Source organism: Alosa pseudoharengus, unplaced genomic scaffold (genome assembly GCF_046254945.1).
Source record: "Alosa pseudoharengus isolate Yale_2024_CS ecotype anadromous, Long Island Sound unplaced genomic scaffold, YU_APseudo_1.1 YU_APseudo_1.1_scf_23, whole genome shotgun sequence".
Lineage (NCBI taxonomy): Eukaryota > Metazoa > Chordata > Actinopteri > Clupeiformes > Clupeidae > Alosa > Alosa pseudoharengus.
Window position 1 is genome coordinate 24,740,641 of NW_027468685.1, and position 21,687 is coordinate 24,762,327.

At 41.2% G+C, this 21,687-nt stretch overlaps 1 protein-coding gene across 1 annotated transcript; it reads left to right on the plus strand.

Moving 5' to 3' along the window:
- The first annotated feature begins 1,220 nt into the window (after positions 1–1,220).
- slc39a4 (solute carrier family 39 member 4) lies at positions 1,221–14,289 on the plus strand. Its single transcript, XM_076300842.1, has 12 exons — positions 1,221–1,430; positions 3,053–3,355; positions 3,794–4,052; positions 4,463–4,644; positions 6,006–6,180; positions 6,784–6,956; positions 8,085–8,258; positions 9,533–9,628; positions 9,748–9,796; positions 10,253–10,405; positions 10,935–11,122; positions 14,158–14,289. Exons 1-12 carry the CDS (start codon positions 1,221–1,223, stop codon positions 14,287–14,289), a joined length of 2,094 nt encoding a protein of 697 aa, XP_076156957.1.
- The last annotated feature ends 7,398 nt before the right edge of the window (positions 14,290–21,687 follow it).

Sequence of the window (21,687 nt, forward strand, 5' to 3'; positions counted from 1 at the left end):
TCAGGTTAGAAAATCGACACCTTAAGGAAGTTCCTGTTTGATATCAGGTGAACTAGTTGCTTCACATTCTGACCATAGACACCTGCGTGTTTGTCCTAAAAAGCCAAGGCAGTTTCGCTCACTTTCAGGCTCTTATCATCACGTGACTGCGATCCCTTGACTGAGAACCAAGAGAGGAGGGAGGGGTGACCTCCTGCACTGGCCTGCCTTCACAAAACCTGCCGAGAAGAATGCAGACAGCAGTGTCAGGGGGGGTCAACGATGTTATTCCACAACTGCTAAATCACTGAGTCCAAAGCGGGTGGGGTGGGGGTGATTGGGTTGTATGTGCCAGTGTGAAACTCAGGTTTCTGGATTAGGTTAGCTTTAGAGACGGGATCAACTGAGATCAGATAGAAAGAGGGGTCTAAAATGGAATCATGGCCATGTGGGTTTACACTGCTGAGAGAAAAGTAGAGAGTTCTGTTGTCTCACTTAGGCGCTGGAGAAAAAGCAAACAATTGTAACACAGCACTGTCTCAGGGTTTTTACGGCGTATCATTTCCCCTTTTCCCAAAGAATGGGGTCTGTCAAGTCTATGCAGGTGTTTTGAAATCAAGTGGTCCATCTTGTCTGCTTTCTTGAAAGAAAAAAGAAATAATGACTGTCACACAAGTCATTGACACAGTAGAAATGACAAGAACCAACGCATCATTACTTCAAGATTAAAGTTGGGGTGATTAATGGTTTGGGTGCTTATGTATTAAGCTAGCCTACTGGATTTTTATTCCCAGAAAGCATGTGTGTTAATCTCCGCTCAGTCAGCAATGACTAAATGGTTCATAGAGATTTGCAGTCACAAGGTTTGGGTGACCACAAACACTAATTTGAGCTATTTCTGTCATCAAGGTCAAATGGCAAAAAAAGTGCATGACTTAGGAATGTAGGGAGAGTCTTTATGTGGAGGATCAAGTCATTTGTGGGGTGATGAACCCCTTGTTCACAAGTAGCCTAGTTCACAGGTCTAGCTTTATGAGATCTTGCTGAAGCTCACGTTTGCTGAGGACCAATCAGAGTGGAGCGAGGCAACAGGAGCAACAGGAACCATACCTTTGCTACTAATACTTAAATGTAAGAGCTGAAAGAATCGAAGTGTCTTCAGGCTGCTCAGTTTGTCAGTTCAATTAAAACAATTGCTAGTTTAATCTCGTTTGTATTAAGAAAAACAAGAGTAGTCTATTATGGATCGATCAAATATAAGATTCTGCGTTTTTCTGAGCTGTTTTAGTTTGACTTTACTCAACTATGCAAAATGTTCTAACGAGGACATCTTTGACAAAGTGGTGGCCCTCGTGTCGCCAGGTGAAGTGCACCTGACTGAGAAAAGTCTTCACTCGATTCTGACGGAGTTGGAGAAACGTGTGCAATGCAGCGATGTGTCGTGTGGAAAGGTATTTTTACTCGCTTCAACTTACTTTTACTAAGGTCGAGGTCCAGCGATAGTACCGTGCGCTACTTAAAATACTCACTGTATTTCGTGAAGTGCATAAACCAACACTAAAACTGTTACAAGATTAAGATGTCTTTCATTCTAATTAAAACGCTCATATTATCAACGTACTTTTAATCATACAGTGGTTGCCTAATCACTAGTTAGTTTTCAGTCATCAAGCTATTGAACACTAAATAATTTAGTCTCTCATGCTTGCTGTTCGAATGCGTTAGTTAGTCATACCTTGGCTATTATAATGATAGATTTAGTTTTCGTTGTCAGTTTCATTGGCTTGTTGTCAAATAAACGTGTTTGTAATTTATAACTGTATAATTAAGTGTTTGGTAATTCAGTTACCATTTTAAAATGGATGTTATAAAGATGATATGACTTCAGTAATATGTCAAAATTGAAATTTTATGTTATTATTTTCTTCTCATAGTTTGAAATTGCAATTACCTATTCATTACCAAAGTACTATTTTTTCTTTGTTGCTCAGCAAAATATGAGATGGGCTTACACTTAGGTATATAAAATAGCATACATTAGGCTATGTAGAATGTATATTCATTGATAATCTTTAAAATCCCTGACTTGAGAACTACAAGATATGGACTTTGCCTCAGGTTCAAGGTATGTGTACACGAGAACTGTTCCAAGAAAAAGCTATTTTATAGCTGAACACCTTCATTTGTTTTCAGTGGGGCAAAATATCCAAATTATGACAGTGTAAAGTGATCTTGAAATGACTTGAATGTTTTGTGCAATATGAACTTCATGGGCTACTTTCCCATACGTGGATTAATTCCTAGTCCTAGATTAAGAATTTGAAGAGAGATCTCCGTTGAAAAATAGCTTTTAGTCAGACTAGGCTTAGACAAGGCACTATGAGTCATTGTAATTAGTCGGTTTGTGTGAAATGGTAAAGTAAGATATAACTCTGGGCCTCTCTGTTAAATGTGTCAGCCTCAACTGTAACCTTTTGCACCATGCACAGAATATATCACAGACATGTACTCCTGTTTTATGTTACACAGTAAAATAACTATTAAAGGTCCCTAGCTATAAAGAGCTGTAATCTTTAGAAGGACATAAATGTTCTTGATAAAATATTTTTTCAAAGAACATACTTTGGGCAAATAAGTAATAGAATCTCAGAAATGCTGTGTTTAAGAGATATTACAAGGATCCTCTTAAGCCAATGAACCATTCTTATGTATTTCATAAAGTTGCCTTATACCAGTGGTCCTGTTTACGCTTTTTTTTTAGCTTTTTTGCCTACATTACTTACACTAGAAATCTTGTACAGTAGGAAAATCTCAGGAAGCGTTAGCATTTGTGGTCAAATGTGTCCCAAACCAACTTGACAATGTTTGTGGTTGTTTAGAATTGTATTTAGCACTGTCCACTTATACTCTGATCGCTCAAGACACATTTAAAAACCAAGTGTGAACACAGTCATTGTGAATAATAAAACCTGGTATATTTCATCTACAATATATTGCCATATCTTTCCCGTATGTGTTCATGTTGAATTTTCTATCACTTGTGTACTAATCGACACCATCCCATAATTTACAGTGCCTCTCTGTGGACCACGTGCCTCAGCTGGTCACCAACTACTCCACCACTCAGGAGGTGCACGCGGACGACTTCCTCCGGCTGGCCGCAGGGTGCTGCCTGTACCTCAGCAATCCCCTGCGGGCCTGCGGGGCAGCGACGGCGGGCCGCTGGGGCGAGGAGACCGAGGAGTTCATCCACCAGCTCGCCCACGGGGAGGACGCCGGTCACAGGGGACACGAGGATCACGGGGGACATGAGGGTGGTGCCGTGAAGAGGCTGCTCCACGGCATGGAGGAGCACTACCACCCAGAGAGCAATCAGGTGAGAGAGAGCAGAGCGGAGCGGTGGGGCCCGTCTCAGGAGTCCCATACTTGGCATAGTTCAGATACATACCTGGAAAAGCCAATCTCCTGAAGTACAAATACCCATTGTGTCCATGAAAGTGAACACTGTGAAGTATGCACTTCCTGGACCTCCTAGCTAAATAGATAACAGAACATTTATGATTTGGGTTGTTTACATGAAAGTGAACTCTCTGAAGTATGTACTTCCTGCTTCTCCTAGCTGAACAAGTAGAGTATTGATGATTTCAGGTCACAGGTGGCAATGAGAAATTGATGATTACCTTCCCTGACTGATAAGTAGTCTGTTACATCAATGGTGATGAGTAGTCTGTTACCATTATCATTATTATCATGTTATCATTATGATGTAAATATCTGTAAGCTTAACACAGGTTGTTATTTTGTGGCTCCACAGCCCTGTGTCTCCATGTCAGACATCCTGGAAGAGAGCAATGCGTCCATAAGTCATGAGCACCACACCAATCACAGTGACCACGATGGTGATCACCGCAGCGGTGAGCACCACGAACACAGTGAGCTGGACACCCTATTTGGGGTGGTGCTGTACCATGCGCTCAGAGGGGACTGCATGACCACACAGGAGCTGCCAGAGGAGGCGTTCTTCCTGGACTTCATCTTTGGAAAGTTTGGATCTGATAATGTCACTTTACAAGGTACATTATTTGGTGCAGTTGAGTGAGCTATTGAGCTAACCGAAGGAACACACACACACACAACACACACAGACAGACAGACACACACACACACACACACAGAGTGAGGGAGAGAGAGAGATAGAGAGAGAAAGAATGAGAGAAAGGAAGAGAAAGATATAAAGTAATTCCAGCATGCACAAATTTCAGTATGCTACTTCATCCATTAGGCAGAACACAATATCTCAATGAGCTATCCTGTGGTAGTACCAAAAGATAACGAACCATCAGGAAACTCAAAGCTAATTTGCTAGAACTAAATAAAAGCTGGATTTTCACAGGATTTACAAGGCTTTTTCAATTAAAATACACAGTGCATCTGAACAGTATATTAATGATTAACTCTCTGCATGGTTAATGATGCCTGACAGACCTGGAGAGTTTGATGAAGTCTCTAAACCTGGGGGAAAGGCAGCTGGCGAAAGACCATGACCACGGCCACGACCACCATGATGCCGAGATCCATGATCAGGCCGGCCATCGCGCGGCACGCCAGACGAGCCCCAGGCACAGCCACGAGGAGGGGCAGGAGCGCAACAGCAGCTGGGAGCAGGTAATTACGGCCAGGCCCGGGTAATTGGGTGGAGGGCTTCGTTCCGCTCCTGTGACAGCGCTCCAGGGCCTCGCCCACACACACACACACACACACACAAGTGCATGTACGCACACACACACACACATACATGCGCACAGAGACTGGAAGAAGACACACACTCGCATGTGAACTACACTTATTCACTCACACACACACACACACACACACACACACACGCACACAAACACACACACACACACACACACACACACACACACACACACACACACACACACACACACACACACACACACACACAAACACACACACACACACACACACAGACTGTTAGATACACACATACACATACTCTCCCACACTTACTTATACAAACATATTCACAAACGCAGGCACAGAAACAGGTGTAAGAACACACTCACACCCACATCACACTCACACAGACAAAGTCATACACACACACACACACACACACTCATTACCATGCAGCTGCCACCATGCCGGTCCTAGCAAAACCCCCCGGTCCACCATGTAATGCCGCATCTCTATTACACGAAACGCCATTGGCTACTGCCACTCACGAGGGAATTCCACTCCTCTCGGAAAATCTACATGGAGATGAGTTTTCCCCACCACCCTCCCCACCCTCTTCCCCCCTCCTGGAGTCCGCTGAGGGATAACATCATCTAAACGGTGGCACTTCATTTAAGGACAAGTCACTCTGGCTGAGGGCGGAAACATGAAGAGCCAGGCTCTGACACCATGTCAATCAGAAGCCCGACGCCAGCGCTGATTTGGGCTGATTGATGGCGCGACAGGCCCTAATACACGGGGCCCCACTCCCTGGCTATGGGCTCATCTGGAGTGTTTGAGGCACACAACAGTCACTTTCGCGAATACACACACACACACACACACACCACACTGTATATTGGGACGCCATCAAATTGTTTTGATTTTTTCCCTCCCTTCACCATTCCCACTGCGCTTCCATGAATCAAACACACACACTAGACAGTATCGTTAATTCCTTATATATTCTGTTTCACTCCAGGTTTCTTTGTGTCTGTATATTCTTACAAGTCAACTATCTGAGATCATATACTGTATTGCTCAAACTACACTATACTTTTACTCATACATTAATAAATGAGAAATAAAATGCACTACACAATACAAAAGTTGGGAATTCCTGTAAATATGATCATATTTGTTTATAATACCTTGCTGAAAAGGTAAAAGAAACTATATACTGTATATATATATTTACTGTATATATTTCATATAAGAGGCTAAAAGGTTGTGGAAAAGCCTGAGATGACTTAATCTCCTCCTGTGTGTGTGTGTATGTGTGTACTCAGAGCTGCTACAGTGCAGGGGAGCTGATGAGGATCCACCACCTGAACGGCTCAAATCTGACTCGGGATCAGTTCGTCCGACTCAGCCCGGCGCTGGTCCAGCAGCTTGTCAGTGGCGCCTGCAATGCCACGGAGCCCACCGTCATCCACCCTGGAGACGGCCTCAGCCGGACCGAGAGTGAGTGTTCCTTCAGAGTGTCCAAGCCCACCTTATCTGAAAAACGCCGGTTCCCAAGACTGGAAGTGTACAGTGTACAATCGGCTTTTCGAAATGATTTAATAAACATAAGATTTCAGCCCAGCGGCCTTCTTCAGGTGTTCAGACAAAGAGCAGGTAGATGCAGTTTGTGGCAGACACAGTCCTTTTAGTTATGGCACTTGTTTGTTGGACGTGCATGTTTCTGTTTCCCTTGTCCATCTCAAGCGTAAGGAAACATGGCACACTAACTACTAACAAGGGGAGAAGTCACAGTGTCACTGATCAGGTTAAGAGATCACATGTTGGGCTTCTTTATATCCCACGAGAGTCGATCAAATTACATTTCACCCTGAACTGTACTGATGCCTCCTATGACAAATGTATTAGCCTCAGATACACAAGACATTTTCTTGTTGAATTTTGATGCCACATGTGTGGGTTTTAGGACAGCCACAGTCTTGAGGACAAAACAAAGCGTAGAGAATTATGTCTTAACTAAACTCCAGCTTAATCCTCCTTGGCGGTGTCTATGTGTGTGTGTGTGTGTGTGTTTGTCTGTCTCTCGCTCTGTTTTCCTGGCAGAATACATGTACGCCACTGTGGCCAACCTGCTGATCTGCCTGACGGCGCTGTTTGGGATCGTGGTGCTCCTGTGTACCTCCTGCAGCAGCATCTTCCAGCTCTGCATCCAGTTCTGCATCAGCCTGGCTGTGGGCTCGCTCACCGGCGACGCCCTGCTGCACCTCCTGCCCATGGTGGGTGACCCCCCCACCCCCCCCACCCCTCTGTGCCAGTGGGCCTCGGTCACTGCCAACCGTGTCCTGTGTTCTGACACCCCACCCCTCCTCATCATCCTTGCAGGTCTCCCAGATATATGATCTAGTTGTCCTCTACAAAAAGCCTATTTTGCATTCATCCGGCGAGGAACCATCATTCTCAAGATGTCCTTTCACTATGTTACCTCGGACCAGTAGAGTATTACTGGACTGTGTTGTCTGATGGACTTTGCTGCTTGTTGATGTAGTGCAGAACAAACACACACGGTGTCGAATAACTGATAGCAAAAGTGTCATCAAAGATGAACCCTCTCTACAAAACATTATGAGTGACACAAGAGTCATTTTAATGAGGTCTGTTGCAACTTAGCAAAACATTCTCTCTCTTTTTTCATCCCTGTGCTTTGCCCTCTCTCTCTCTCTCTCTCTACCCTATCATCATCTCCTACACCTATGCTATTATGGGAAGCCCTCGATGAAAAGCTAACCTTGCCATCAGAGGTTTACTCTCCCACAGTGAGTCATGGTGTCACACATACTCTCAGCCTCAGCACTTCATATCGTTGTTGTTGTTGCTGTTACTGGCTGCTTCTGTAATAGGGTCGGTTGCTGTTGTTGGCGGGACTCCACACAGCCATGTGAAATGGCCCTTTGGCGGTTGCCTTTCTCTCTCCCTCTCTCCCTCTCTCTCTCTCTCTGCGTTTCATCAAAGCATTATGGCTAACACGCTCCGGCCCTCAAAGAATCCGTCACAGTTTGGGTCAGAGTGTCACAGCCTTATTTCCCCCAGGGCGAGCTCCTTTCCCCCCCCCCTCTCTCCCTCTCCTCGCTAAACACACCTCCGCGACTCAATCCGTTTAGATACATGTCAGGCCCGCAGGCCAACACGCTAGCAGACTGGCGTACATTGTCATCACAGCGAGTAGCAACTAACACAATTACGAAACGACAACAGGAGCCTCTAATTGAGGAGAAAGAGAAATCGCTGTAACTTTGCCACGAGGGGAATTTATGAGGAGTCTTTTTTTTGGTGGGTATTGGGCTAATTGCATTGCAAGGCTCGGGTGTAATTATTATTCTTTGAGAGGGCTTGTTCTCTGTGTGCAGTTTCTTGGCCTACACGCCCATGGCACGGGGGAGAACGGAAGAGGACATGACTTGACGTACATTTATAAGATGTTGGTGCTGCTGGCAGGGATCTACTACTTCTACCTGATGGAGGCCATCTTCGCCATCCTCTCCCGTAGAAACAAGCATCACCATCACCCGCACCACCACGGGGTCAGTCGCCACCACCACTATATATATATATATATATATATATAACATTTTTTTATTTGAATGATTATTCTGTATGATTGTCATATTGCTGGTGTCAGTGACCTTGCATACTGTTTTCAGGATAGCGCACTAGTGATAGACTGTTTGATCTGAGACTGTTTTTATTCCGAAGTAAAAACAACCTAGGGTCTATTTCCCAAAGTATTTAACAAGTTCAAACTTTCATTTGAGAGAGAAATTTCATTAATTGGTGGAGTTTTGAGCAAAACCGTTTTTTGCATTAACAATGAAATGGCTAATAGTGGAACCTCTGGGGGCAAGCTCTCACATAAAAAAGCTACTTTTTACCACTGACAATGCTCAAAATATAATTACACTTGTGTGGTAGTGTGTTGAGGGTCCCTTCAGACAAATGGAAGTATTACAGTATATACACTTTGAAAGTGTACAGACAGGTTATAATAACACCTGTTTCTGAAGGAAGCACATTTTCTGACTTTGTGTTCCGTTAGCATCAAATCGGTGGCTGTGTTCGACTTCTTAAAGCAATCTGGCCTGGTCTGCGCAGCGCTGCAAGATAAAACGCACCCACTGTTTTGATGCTTTGTACACTTCCAAAGTTTACAATACTTCGGTTTGTCTGTAGGGACCCTCACCATACTACCACAGAAGTGTAATAATATTTTGAGCATCATTAGTGGTATAAAATAGTGTTCGTTTTTTGACGTGCTAGCTTGCCCTCATGTACTTTCACTATAAGCCATACATTGCAAATGCAATCAAGTCTTGCTCAAACCTATTAATGTAATTTTGCTCTCAAACGGTTGTTACACCGGAGTTTCCCTTTAAGCACTTTAATTCTCTCCTTTTTGAATTTTGATAAACTCAAATCCACCCTGCAAACATTGAAATTTTATGAATAACTTGCAAGTGGGGTTCCAGTTGTCAGGCAGAGATAGTCCCAGAATAGAACACAGCTTTTATACTATTCTGCAATAACACCACTCATCGTTCACTTAGTATTGTGCGTTGATACAAGATATATCTAGGTAGCAAAGTTACTCAAGAGCCCAGCCCAGATTAGAAAGAGGGAGGGAAAGCAGTTGCGGTCACTCTGACCACCTTATCACTCAACTGCGGAATGTCCCAGCACAGAGTAATCTATCAAAACTGCTAAAGTAAAGAACAAACCTCTACATATAAACATTTTGTCTGCTCCAACAATTATTTTTCAACAATTTCCATTCCACCCTTCTTGGCCTTCCTTTGTCCAGGAGGACTCAGAGCCTCATCACTGTGATCATGGAAGAGTGATTCAGATGTATCAGCAGGAGAAGAAACACAAACACTCCACCTCTCAGGCAGACCTGGTACGAGCCTCCACGACCTACTATGGCAAATACAACACTCCTGTACCTAGGTTAGGGTGCTTCTCCTATAAGTGAAGGCAAATAATCAACTGTAATTGTTTTTCATTATTTAGGTGGAGGAGGAGGACAATGAAAAATCATTCCCTCAGGAGCAGCCTCGCACCCAAGGTGACTTGCCACTTAACGATTTAACATAGGGGTCCAATAAAACTATTCACAGGGACTAGTTAATCATACAGTATCATACAGTAAGCACTACAAAAACAATAAACTGTTGCAGTCATTATACTTTTGAGGTTCGTTCGTTTCCTGTATGTTGCTGTAACCGTTTCACATGTACTTCGGACCTGTAACCGGAGGGTTGCCGGTTCGAACCCCGACCAGTAGGCACGGCTGAAGTGCATTTGAGCAAGGCACCTAACCCCTCACTGCTCCCCGAGCACCGCTGTTGATGCAGGCAGCTCACTGCGCCGGGATTAGTGTGTGCTTCACCTCACTGTGTGTACACTGTGTGCTGTGTGTGTTTCACTAATTCACGGATTGGGATAAATGCAGAGACCAAATTTCCCTCACGGGATCAAAAGAGTTATACTTGAACTCTCTCTGTGTCTTTTGGACCTCTAGAACAGAAAATGCTCCCCTACATGATCACCATCGGTGACGGGATACACAACTTTGCGGACGGCCTGGCCATCGGTGCGGCCTTCTCCATATCCTGGAAGTCAGGCCTGGCCACGTCCCTGGCTGTCCTCTGTCACGAACTGCCCCATGAGTTGGGTAAGTTCTCCCCTCCGCTTACATATTAACCTTTGCTGTGACTCAATGGTAAAGGCAACTCTGCCTTCTTATATCTGAATCCTATATTTTACATGGTCACAAAATTGGTCAAATAACTATACATAAACTCATGTCTACTTTTTACTCCATTTTTTGTGTGTAGCAAGTATCTTTCCAATCATTTAATTGTCAGAAAGGTCGCACAACCTACCGTATAGCCTATCAGTCTCATTTCATCAGGGACATCCTATTTTCACTATTCATCGGGAGCCTCCACTCTCCTGCTTGTGTACTGAAGGTGACTTTGTTATCAGCTGACTGAGATAGACATCAACGATGGGCACAAAACCTGTAAAATAACTTTACAAAATGTTCTTTCTCCCTGTGGCTGCTCCTTGACTGTGGTACACTGCGGGTCACTTTGCTATCAGATCATCATAAAAATCTGCCACACAGCAGTTCCTAGCCCTTACAAAGCCTTATCAGTGCCATCTTATTTTACTGCCGGCTTCATTGGTTTGTACCACAGGTGACTTTGCCATTCTTCTGCACTGCGGCTTGTCTGTGAAGAAGGCCCTGCTGCTCAACATGGGCAGTGCCATGACCTCCTTCATTGGACTCTACATCTCGCTGTCCATCGCTACGGACGCAGCAACAAAAGAGTGGATAGCGGCAGTAACGGCCGGCTTGTTCCTTTATGTGGGCCTAGCAGACATGGTATGTGTCATGGTGTAAAGGCCCATATCAGTACAGGTGAAATGTGGTCCAGGAACGGGTAGTGTAAGGTCTGGGATGTAGCCATATTGGAGTCATTGTGGAGAGCACCCCCCCTCTCCCCCAAAAAAGGGATATTTTATAGGAATATTTTCATCATCCAAGGCATTCTAATAAAAATGGGGGTAACACTCCATAATAAGGTGCCATAATAAATAGCAAACTAGTAATTACCTAACCCTTTGTTAATATTTGTTAATTGTTACTAAAATATCTATTTGCCACAAGTTAATAGTTTTTTCATCATTAATTAAATATTAGTTGTTTGCATAAAATCTGTATGTTTTAACAAATCTATTAACTAATATTGTATTAATATGTGTTAGTAACTAAATGTCTTTTTGGCACTAATTAACAGTTATTTCTTACATCATTTAAATGTTAAATGTTTATTTACAAACTATATGTTAACAGAAAAGTTAATGACTTATTATTATTTAACTAATTGTTATTAAACTGTGCTTCTGCCTATCCCAATATGAACCACTCCCCATAGGACCCTTACAATAGATAGATAGATAGATACTTTATTGATCCCCAAGGGGAAATTCAAGAAAAAAACACAGAGCTACCTTGACATGCTGTCACTCTTGTCAGCGCTGGAACCGCTTGCAATAAAGTTGGTTAAGCTTAATTAATATATTAGTAGTATATAGCTATAAGCGTGGGGTCAAAACTCGTAGCCTGGAAGTGAGCAGGGCATATCAATTTCGCCGCTACAAAACGCTATTTTTATACCTCTTCTACAGTTCCAAACAACATAACACTTACGTGGTAGTGAGTAGAGGGTCCCTAAACCCAAACCGAAGTATCCCGAGGTCTTTATGTGGTCGGATAGAGAGTCCAGAATGAATTTAATCAAGCCAGTACCTTTCCGGAAATGTTGCCATCTTTGCTGCCATCTTCAGGGGAAAGTCCGTAGGAGTCGATTGCTGAGTGTGTTGTAACACGCTCTGGAAATTCACAATTTCGTCGCCGTTTAAAAAAAAAAAAAAAACATAGTCCAGTCCATACAACTTAATTTCAATTTCGAAAGAAATACTGGACTATGTTTTTTTTTTTGAAAAAAACGGCGACGAAATCGACAATCGACTCCTACGGACTTTCCCCTGAAGATGGCAGCAAATATGGCAACATTTCCAGAAAGTCAAGTAAGACTGTGTATGAACTCGTGGTCATAATGAAAACATTAATAAACGTTCTCTAAGTTGCTACAATTGCACCCAAATCCTAACAATACATGTAAAGTAATATAATACAGGTGGTATATCGAAGTTTTCAAATTAAACAACATTTTACAGTTACAAAATTAAAACAAAGTGGGGAGTGCTTTATACAGTCAACCTACCCAATGCAAAGCATACCGCTTCTGATCGGCTATGGCAACAATACAAGGACAAAACGCAGCAGAGCTGCAGTATACCGTTTCTCCAAAGGGGGCTCCAAAACACCAATCTCAATAAAGCTGCTTAATTACGGCGAAAATCACATACAAACAATAAACTACATTTCTAACTCTGTTACACCCACCTCCCCTGAATTTCACCAAATTCGAGCAGCAACCATATAGTACTTCCAAAGGCAAAGAGTACACTACTTTCAAACACTAGACAGAGGGTCACCAAGGACAGCCAACCACAAAGGTATCCAATAAGGATGAAGTGGAAGAAGGTGCGCAAACTCTCACACAACCAACCACTGGCAGTAGGGTGCCTTATACACCCCACAAGACCATAAAGCCATAAACCATAAATTCCAAAAATTCTCCACAAAGCTAATCAGAAAAGCTTGATAAATAATAATTTGTCATTAACTTTTATATTAGCATATAGTTTGTAAATAAACATTTAACATTTAAATGATGTAAAAATAACTGTTAATTAGTGCCAAAAAGACATTTAGTTAACTATTAAAGAAGCCCTATGCAGGTCTGGTTATTCCTTCGCTGTTTCTGGGTTTTCGCCTGATTTGGGCTCGCATTATTCACGACATAGCTCCCCCTGCAGCTTCGGTAGCAAGTGACTGCTACGCTAAACCCCCAATAGCTAGCGAGCTAGCATCAATAAACCAAGCTAAACACATAGGGCTCACAATAAAACGGTCGAGCAAAAATCACATTACAAAAACGAAGTTCACCCAAAGGTAGGCTACTTACAATTTCAACAGCAACAAAGCCAAGTCGGAGTCCGTTTTGCAGTCTTCTTAGAAACTACAATCTGACTAAATCTGACTACATTTTCGAGTATTTCCGCCGAGTTACATCCGGATGTGTTCCGACCGTGACCAGAAAGTTGCATATTCGGTTTTTCCGCGGAGAAGCACTAGGGGGAGACGAAGCACCCACCAAACGACCCAAAAAGTGTTGTAGAACCATCAGAACGACTCTCAACCTGCATAATTAAGGTCATTTTTGCTAAAATTGTTGCATAGGGCCTCTTTAACAAATATTAATACAATATTAGTTAATAGATTTGTTAAAACATGCAGATTTTGTGCAAACAACTCATATTTAATTAATGATGAAAAAACTATTAACTTGTGCCAAATAGATATTTTAGTAAAAATTAACAAATATTAACAAAGGGTTAGTTAATTACTAGTTTGCTATTTATTATGGCACCTTATTATGGAGTGTTACCAAAATGGGTGCCACCAGGCTCTGAAAGTATTAGTGACACCCATGTGTGGGATTAGCAGAATGTGACTTAATTACAAACTAAATTATTTCTATAACACAAATGAACAAAGTTGAAATGATCAAACCTAGATTTTTATATATGTGTTTCATTGTGCTGCAACCGACATTCATCAGGTGACGTATGTGTTAGTTTGTCTGTTAGTCATTGGATTATGTAGGCCTATGCTGTAAAAATAACATATCTCTCTATATCCCCCTATATGAAAATATGTTATCACTGAAAATGTATTGCTGCCTCCTAGAAGCCAACAGTGTTTGATGACTATATATTTTCTTTCAGCTTCCTTCAATGGTGCACGTGAACAGCTCGAGGCCCTGGTTCATGTTTGTTCTACAGAATTTAGGCCTGTTGACCGGGTGGGGCATTCTTTTGGTCCTCTCCCTTTATGAGGACCAGATTGGAGTCTTCTAGAGACTGGATGTTTTTTTTCTTGTTTGTTTGTTTGTCTATATGCTATTTGTAGTTGTTTTAAGAATTTATATATTTTCTCAACTGAAATGATGAATTTAAATGGAGATCTTTTGTTATGTTAGATACATAGGAGATTTTTGGTGCACTGGGTGCCTCAGTTCAGCGTTGGAGAAGTGCTGAAACTCAAACTGTCAGAAGAGTGGAAAGCCCAGGATTAAGCAATGCCTATAGCGAACCTTAAGTTAAAGAGTAGTTTTTTGGTTATCTTGAGTAAATGTGTGTCAAAATGAATGGAAGCATTATTATTATGTTTGACTTTGCACAACCAGTATATTGACCCATGTAGCAGTTAACTATGAACTTCATGTAGCCCTGCTAGCCCGCTAGATGGTTTCGGATTGAAAAGCATGGTTAAGCTTTCACTTAAACATTAGCAGGTCTCACAAGAAGTCGACTGTATATTTCCAGGCACTACAGAGTTTGCGTAGAGGAACAGCAACAGAGTGAGAACAAATGCACTCTATTCAAGCTTGCAGAGTTACTCACACTCACACAGTTACTCAGGGTTACTCACACTCACACTCTGAGTAGGTGTGTGTGGCTCAGTGAAACCAGCTTTGCAAACTTTCAGATATCCTATTTTTCACATTCATCTATGCAATTATTATTTTCTTTTTGTATTTATTTAATTTAGTGATGAAATATAATGAGTTTGTACATGTAAAAATGCTTAAGTGTGTGTGTGTGCTGTGTCTGTTTTGCATCATTCATGTGTGAAAAATCTTTCCAGAAATAGACTTCTTATTATGGAGATGATCCTGCTCAGGGTGCATATGCATAATGCATTGTAATGCACAATAGCCACTAACAACTAGCCTAGAAATCTAGACGCGCCCCTAGCGGCAGCAAATTACATTCTGCCAGGGCTAACTAACAACCACATTTAGGACTAATCTAGGACTTCATCAGAGGCTAGTGGTATTATGCCTTTGGACGCAAGCTCTTACTCTGTGGCCCAAGAAAAACGAGCCATTTAGCAAGATCGTTATGCAGAGCATAAATATATTTGCCTTTACACAAACATGGACTTGTTGACGAACTATTGAATGGGTCAGCTGAGTAAGTCACACAATATACTTTATAACTTTACCAGCAGCAGTTTTTACAAGGGTTTTCCCCTCAAAGCAGTTTTTAGTTGATATATATTGACTGAACAGTTCACACCTGACAGGTCAGTGAGATCTAGGAAAGACCTTGACTGGGAGGTGAGACCTAGGAAAGACCCTGATTGGGAGGTGAGACCTAGGAAAGATCCCGACTGGGAGGTGAGACCTAGGAAAGACCCTGATTGGGAGGTGAGACCTAGGAAAGATCCCGACTGGGAGGTGAGACCAAGGAAACTCATAGAAGGCTAAATTGAGAACCTTAGCACTAAGACTAACTTAATGCAAGACTGACGGTCAGATGTTAGAGAGTTCTGTGCCAATAGTGACCTTGCAGTATGCATGAAGCACATGGTGTGCCTTTTCATTTGAAGTTGCATGAAGTAAACCTGGGGCACATTGTTTAATCCACAAATGTTACTTGCAACTGAACAGAATCATTCAGTATTTCAATGGAATCATGGAACTGCCAAACAACATTACAAGAAATACAAAATGTAGTCATGAGAAACCAGATATATAATACAGGGCAGTAATTCTAAATGAACAAAAAAATAGGACTATTTGCATATCTGCAACAAACTCAGTAGTGGTAGTGTGGCTTTTAACATTGTACAAATGATCTAACAAGCAATCTGGATTACGCATATTTTTAGAATTGTCTCAGCAAAACAGGTGTGTACCATTTTAATACAACTGACAACGTAAGCAGTCACACATTGCAACAAATGTACCACTCAAAAGGCCAGTAATGAGTTCGTACAACAGCCCCTGAGGTGTAAAGCTGAATCTAAAAAATAAAAAAATAAACATGCCATTGAACTGCATGATACAAGAACTACTTCTGATTTATGTATTCAGTTGTTCACATTCACACATTAGATGCCAGCGACACACATAGGGTCCTATGCAGTGCCAGCCAACACACCACCTGACCTACAGATGCTGACACAGTCCTGTGCAGAGGTGTGGTGCAGAGTAAAGATTCTCTTTTATGGCTCCATTCCTGGTTACAACATACATTCGTATTTCCTGATGGAAGCAGAGAACATGACTGTGTAGTCGCGCTATCACCGACTCCCAACATTCAAGACAACAAAGCTGTTGTTATGTCTGTCTCTCTTAACTCTGTGGGCATTAATATTAGCACTTATGCTGCTGCTTGGTTGAATTTCCTATTGTGATGCACTCGACTCTGCTGCGTGTCACGGCTGCATTACCACCTCAAACGTGCATTATTTTGCTGATACCTGAATGCCGTGTCGTGCATTATCCCTTACATAAGGACACATAAAATATGTACTGTATTAATCTTACTCAGGGCACAAGTAAAAGGGCATCAAGGGCGTCAGGTAAAGCGGCCTCTAATATCACTCTCACTCAAAGGTCATGGAAGACATACGTAAGATGTTAAGGTTCAGGGAAGATGGCCAAATCTTTTTATCACTGTGTTACCAAGTTACATAATGAAAAGGCTTTCAGATTTCAGGTCACTGATTACTGTTCACTTTAATTTAAAATAGTTAAGCAGTGAATCAGACACCACCATCAAGCAACCCAGTGCCATCAATCCTTCTTAGACTGGCAACATGTGGTGTGTGTGTGTGCATGCATGTGTGTGTCAGGTCTTCAGAAACATTAAATATACATTCAGATAATAGGCTCAACAGCAAGAGTTGAGGACACAATTCATTCAGTCATAACTGTGATTAAAGGCCTGATGTTAAAGCTCAATCCAGGTCAGCGTGGTTAATAATCTAAAATTATTCATGGCAGTTTTAATCATATATGGATGTTTAGGATACATTTGGCATGGTTGAGACACAGCTCATCCAGAAACTGTAGACTTCATAACTTCATTAAAGTGGGCAACAGACTCAATATCTCAATGAAGTGTTTTCTAAATTGACCATCCAAGTTCTCCCATATGAAATGTTAAGGATAATCTACAGTGATATGTCTGTTTATTCCGCAACTGCAACAGGTCAATATGACCTAGCTACAGTAAAGTGACAAAGGTGGGTTAAGCTAACCCAGCCACCCACTAAAAGCCTGCTGGCTGCCAAAGTTCACACATGACAAAGACTGTAAACTCTTATCTTCACTATGAAAGTTGACTTGTGCACCTTACGTTTCTAAGCTTTCTGCGAAAACATTTCTCCATTACCCAAACATAGTGGTTCAGTGGGTTATTTATCAAAGTGAGATTAGAGAGCAGCTGTTAATATAAACTCACAAAGAACTTAAGTCTAAGTGCTCTGAATGATCTGCTAATAGATGTAAAAGCAGATGTGCCTGAAAATATTGATGAATTATACAAAACATCCTAATGACAAGATAAAGCAAAATGGTCTTGAAGTTGTCAGACAACCTATACTTTCCCAGCATGAGTCATGTCTCTCACCCCTACTACTTAACAGCTATTGCCATGAGTAGAGAAAATAGTAGCTATTAAAACCAACATAGTAAACACTTTCTTCGCTCAGACACTTCTCAAATAGATTCTGATATGAAGAGCCTCTCCCCATGTAAACCCAGAGAAAGTCAAAAGCTTAACATTTGTTTGAATTACTGCCTTTGTTCACATTAGTTAATTATTCTGAAACGTGCATTCCTTGGGTTTGTCAGAGGAGGGGACAGGAAGCATTTCCCGCAAATAACATGGCCGCCATTTAGAGACCGTCCTTAGGCAAATATCTGAGTACCGACTCTTTATTCATGCACCTTACTTCCTTGTTTACATCCTCATAAGGATGTTCCATCATGTTGATGAGCTTCTAAATGCAATACAGCTAAAAACACATTTGAGAGGGAATTTTCTTTGTTGCTACTGGCTTGTTTGCAGAAGGGTTACTTTGGGGGATGACTTCAGTAGCACTCCTCTAAATTTAGCAGACTGCTATTTCACTGTATAGAGTTGAAAGTTGTGGAAATCATGTTCACAAGCACTAGAAAAGGTGCCATCTGAACATCAAGCACTCCTGAAATCTGTGCCATCTGAACAACAAGTAGTCCCAAGCCCCCCCCCCCCCCCCTCCCCACACACACCACCACCATTCACTGATAGGCGATAACAGGGTCAAGACACAAGCTGTAAAGTGTATATCACAAACTCTTGATAAAGTAAATAAAAAGAATGTCTAAATGAGTTGGACTTGGTGGGTGACAAGAGTCATTCTTGAGCAACAAGTAAATGAAAGTTTATACAGACTAATCAAACTCAGTAAATCTGAGGAATAAACATGAGGAAAAAACAGAGCCTTTGTGATCTGGTCAAGTATGATCGTTTTCTTCAGAAATCCGTTTGTAAACTAGATAAAATGGCAAAAGAGGATGTTGTATACCTCTTTTTACTCATGTTTACCACAGTGTGTGGAAGGCGCTGTATTTTTACATCCAGAAAGCCATGATGAGTTGCACACATGGGGGAAAGTTAGGAGCCTGTGACACATTCTGGAGATCTGGTGTGAGTGGCTGTTCTACACTGCCCTCCTCTGAACAGCAAGTGCAAGTACCATTTTGTATGAAGTGTGTGTGATTCATAGATTCACATTTTTTCCCTATAGTAACTTTTGATGTACTATCAAGTCACAAGTACTTCTGTCATTCTGATTACTTAAGTAGGTTAACCCTTTCCTACAATTCCTTCATATTACATTGCTCCAACCCTGTCTTCCATTTCTTCTGAAAGTACCTCCAGCTATGGCACCACAAGATCACATACTGTTCACAGATCAGGGGAGCATTATTTCCATATTTGTTGAGATAGGATTAAGCATTTTACTGCTTTCATTGGGTAAAATAAAGGATACATACAAATAAATAAATAAATAAATACATGCTTTTTCCTGAGTGTTTTAACTTAAAATGAAATGGTCCTCATTTGATATGATTCTTAGATCTGGGTTATGGTTTCTGTTTCTGTCATGCATAACTGATGTTTGCAATGTTCACAACTAATTTGATTTGCTCTTTGAGATATAAAAAATAAGCTTTTTCATATTTCCTGGGTTGAATTTTCTATAGTAAGCTACAGACATTGAAAGCTGCAAGCTCTCCAGGTCTATATAATTTGAGTCACTCGTAGTCCTTCTTGCAATCAGAACAGAAGAAAAAATAGTCAATGCATACATTTGTTACCACAAGTTCCAGACTGCTAGAATGTTCCAATGAGTATTATGTAGAACCCTCAACAACTCTGCATCCCTGTGTGTAAGTGAGCTGAAGAAGTGGTTGGTCCTGAGTTGCACACACAGCAGCTGGGTAATGAGGTGATTCTGGCTTAGTTGTTTACTTGGTCTCTGGCCTGGACCACAGATGATCTCACCCTGTCTGGATGTGTCAGGGCAGACAGACACCCTCATTCACTTCACATGGATGATATTAGTAATCAAACACGAAACCTACGTCAGAACTAGGCCTCTGAAAAGACTCTTGACGTAATACTGAAACTTAAGTGTGTCAAGGCTGCTCTAGATGTTCAACCCTGCAAACAGGCTACAGTCAAACCAACGGAAAGGAAATTATTTATGTTAGACAAGGCACAAATTAGATGTGAGAGAGACAGATAGTGAACCACTAACAATATGCACAGACTCCACACTAAACATTGCAGGGATGACTTGGTTATTAAACTAGATATTTAAGACATTTTATTCTTTCATATCCCTACCGCACAAACCAATATACCTTTCAACAATGGTTGTGAATGGTTGTGCCTATAACTACAATACCAAGGCCATAACAGGCTATTATAGTGTAAGTTAATGACTTTGGCGCCACCGATAGGTCGTTATGGGCAATGCACCAAATATAAGTAAGTGGCTCCAGAGCGGCTCTCAGCTGTTCAGTCTCCTGGATCATTTCCCTGCCTGCTGAAGCACGTGCTCTAAAGTCATGGGACCATTTTGCCGGCCTTGATGAGCTGAGTCAGGAGAGTGGCGCTGACCAGAAGCGTGGAGAGGCTGTAAGCTCACAGCACGGAAATGTGAATATGCAAGAGCAAGGGCATACACTACTGACAACACTGCATCTCTGTGAGTCAATGTGAGAGGACACACTTACTGCACAATGGCACTGTACAAAAACATTCATGAAAAGCACATGCATTTATCACTGAAATGGACTAAATTACAAATGGGGCCAACATAGCTGGACATCTGGTCATCTTAACAGATACCCCCACTGTATATATATATAAGTATATATACTCTTTTTGATCCTGTGAGGAAAATTTGGTCTCTGCATTTATCCCAATCTGTGAATTAGTGAAACACACTCAGCACACAGTAAACACACACACACACACACACACACACACACACGGATTGCAATGCAAAAGGCCCTCTGGATGATTTTTCTGATAAACCTACATTACTTCTTGCATCGACACTGGCATCTGAATTTGTATTTGTCATAGCTGACAGTGAAGATTAACACAGAACTAGTTTTTCTAGAAACCAAACTTTGTTTCACTGACAACCAAAGAAAGGATAGTTTTCTTTTTCACTTGACAGTGAAAACCAGATGGTTGCTGTCAACATATGATGGTCAACATTTGAAATCAATAAAGACAACCGCTTTGTGCAATCAGTTCACATAAAAACATTTACTATTGCAACATATCAAGGCAGTAATGAATAATAAACAATGGTTTTGTTTGTTTTACTCAAGTATTACTTGTTTGCGACAAAAAACACTGTTTATCTTGTTTTTTTTTTTAGCAAGAAAGCTATCTAAGCACAAAAATGCATTCATCATCTCTACCAGAGAGAGAAGTGGCTTTTAAAATATAAAACATATATATGAAAATATAGAATAAATAAGCATGACAATATAGTCATAATATTAGCATCATATACACAGAAGCTTCAAGCAAACGGTTTCATTAAAAAAAAAAAATTAGACTGAAAGGATTGATCAGGCTGGCACATACAAATACAGTTGTCAAGCGACAGCTTATTAAAGGGTTGACTTCGACCTTTTGTGAACATTTCCTTTTGTACATTTTTTTTTGCTAGGGAAATAGATATGTTTTCTAAAAATTCTTTCTATTTTAATGACCTCACAACATAAATGTTGACATGTCTTATACAATGACTAAGGAGAATTCCATATAATAATTAAGGACAATATAATATAATATAATATAATATAATATAATATAATATAATATAATATAATATAATATAATATAATATAATATAATATAATATAACATAATATAATATAATAT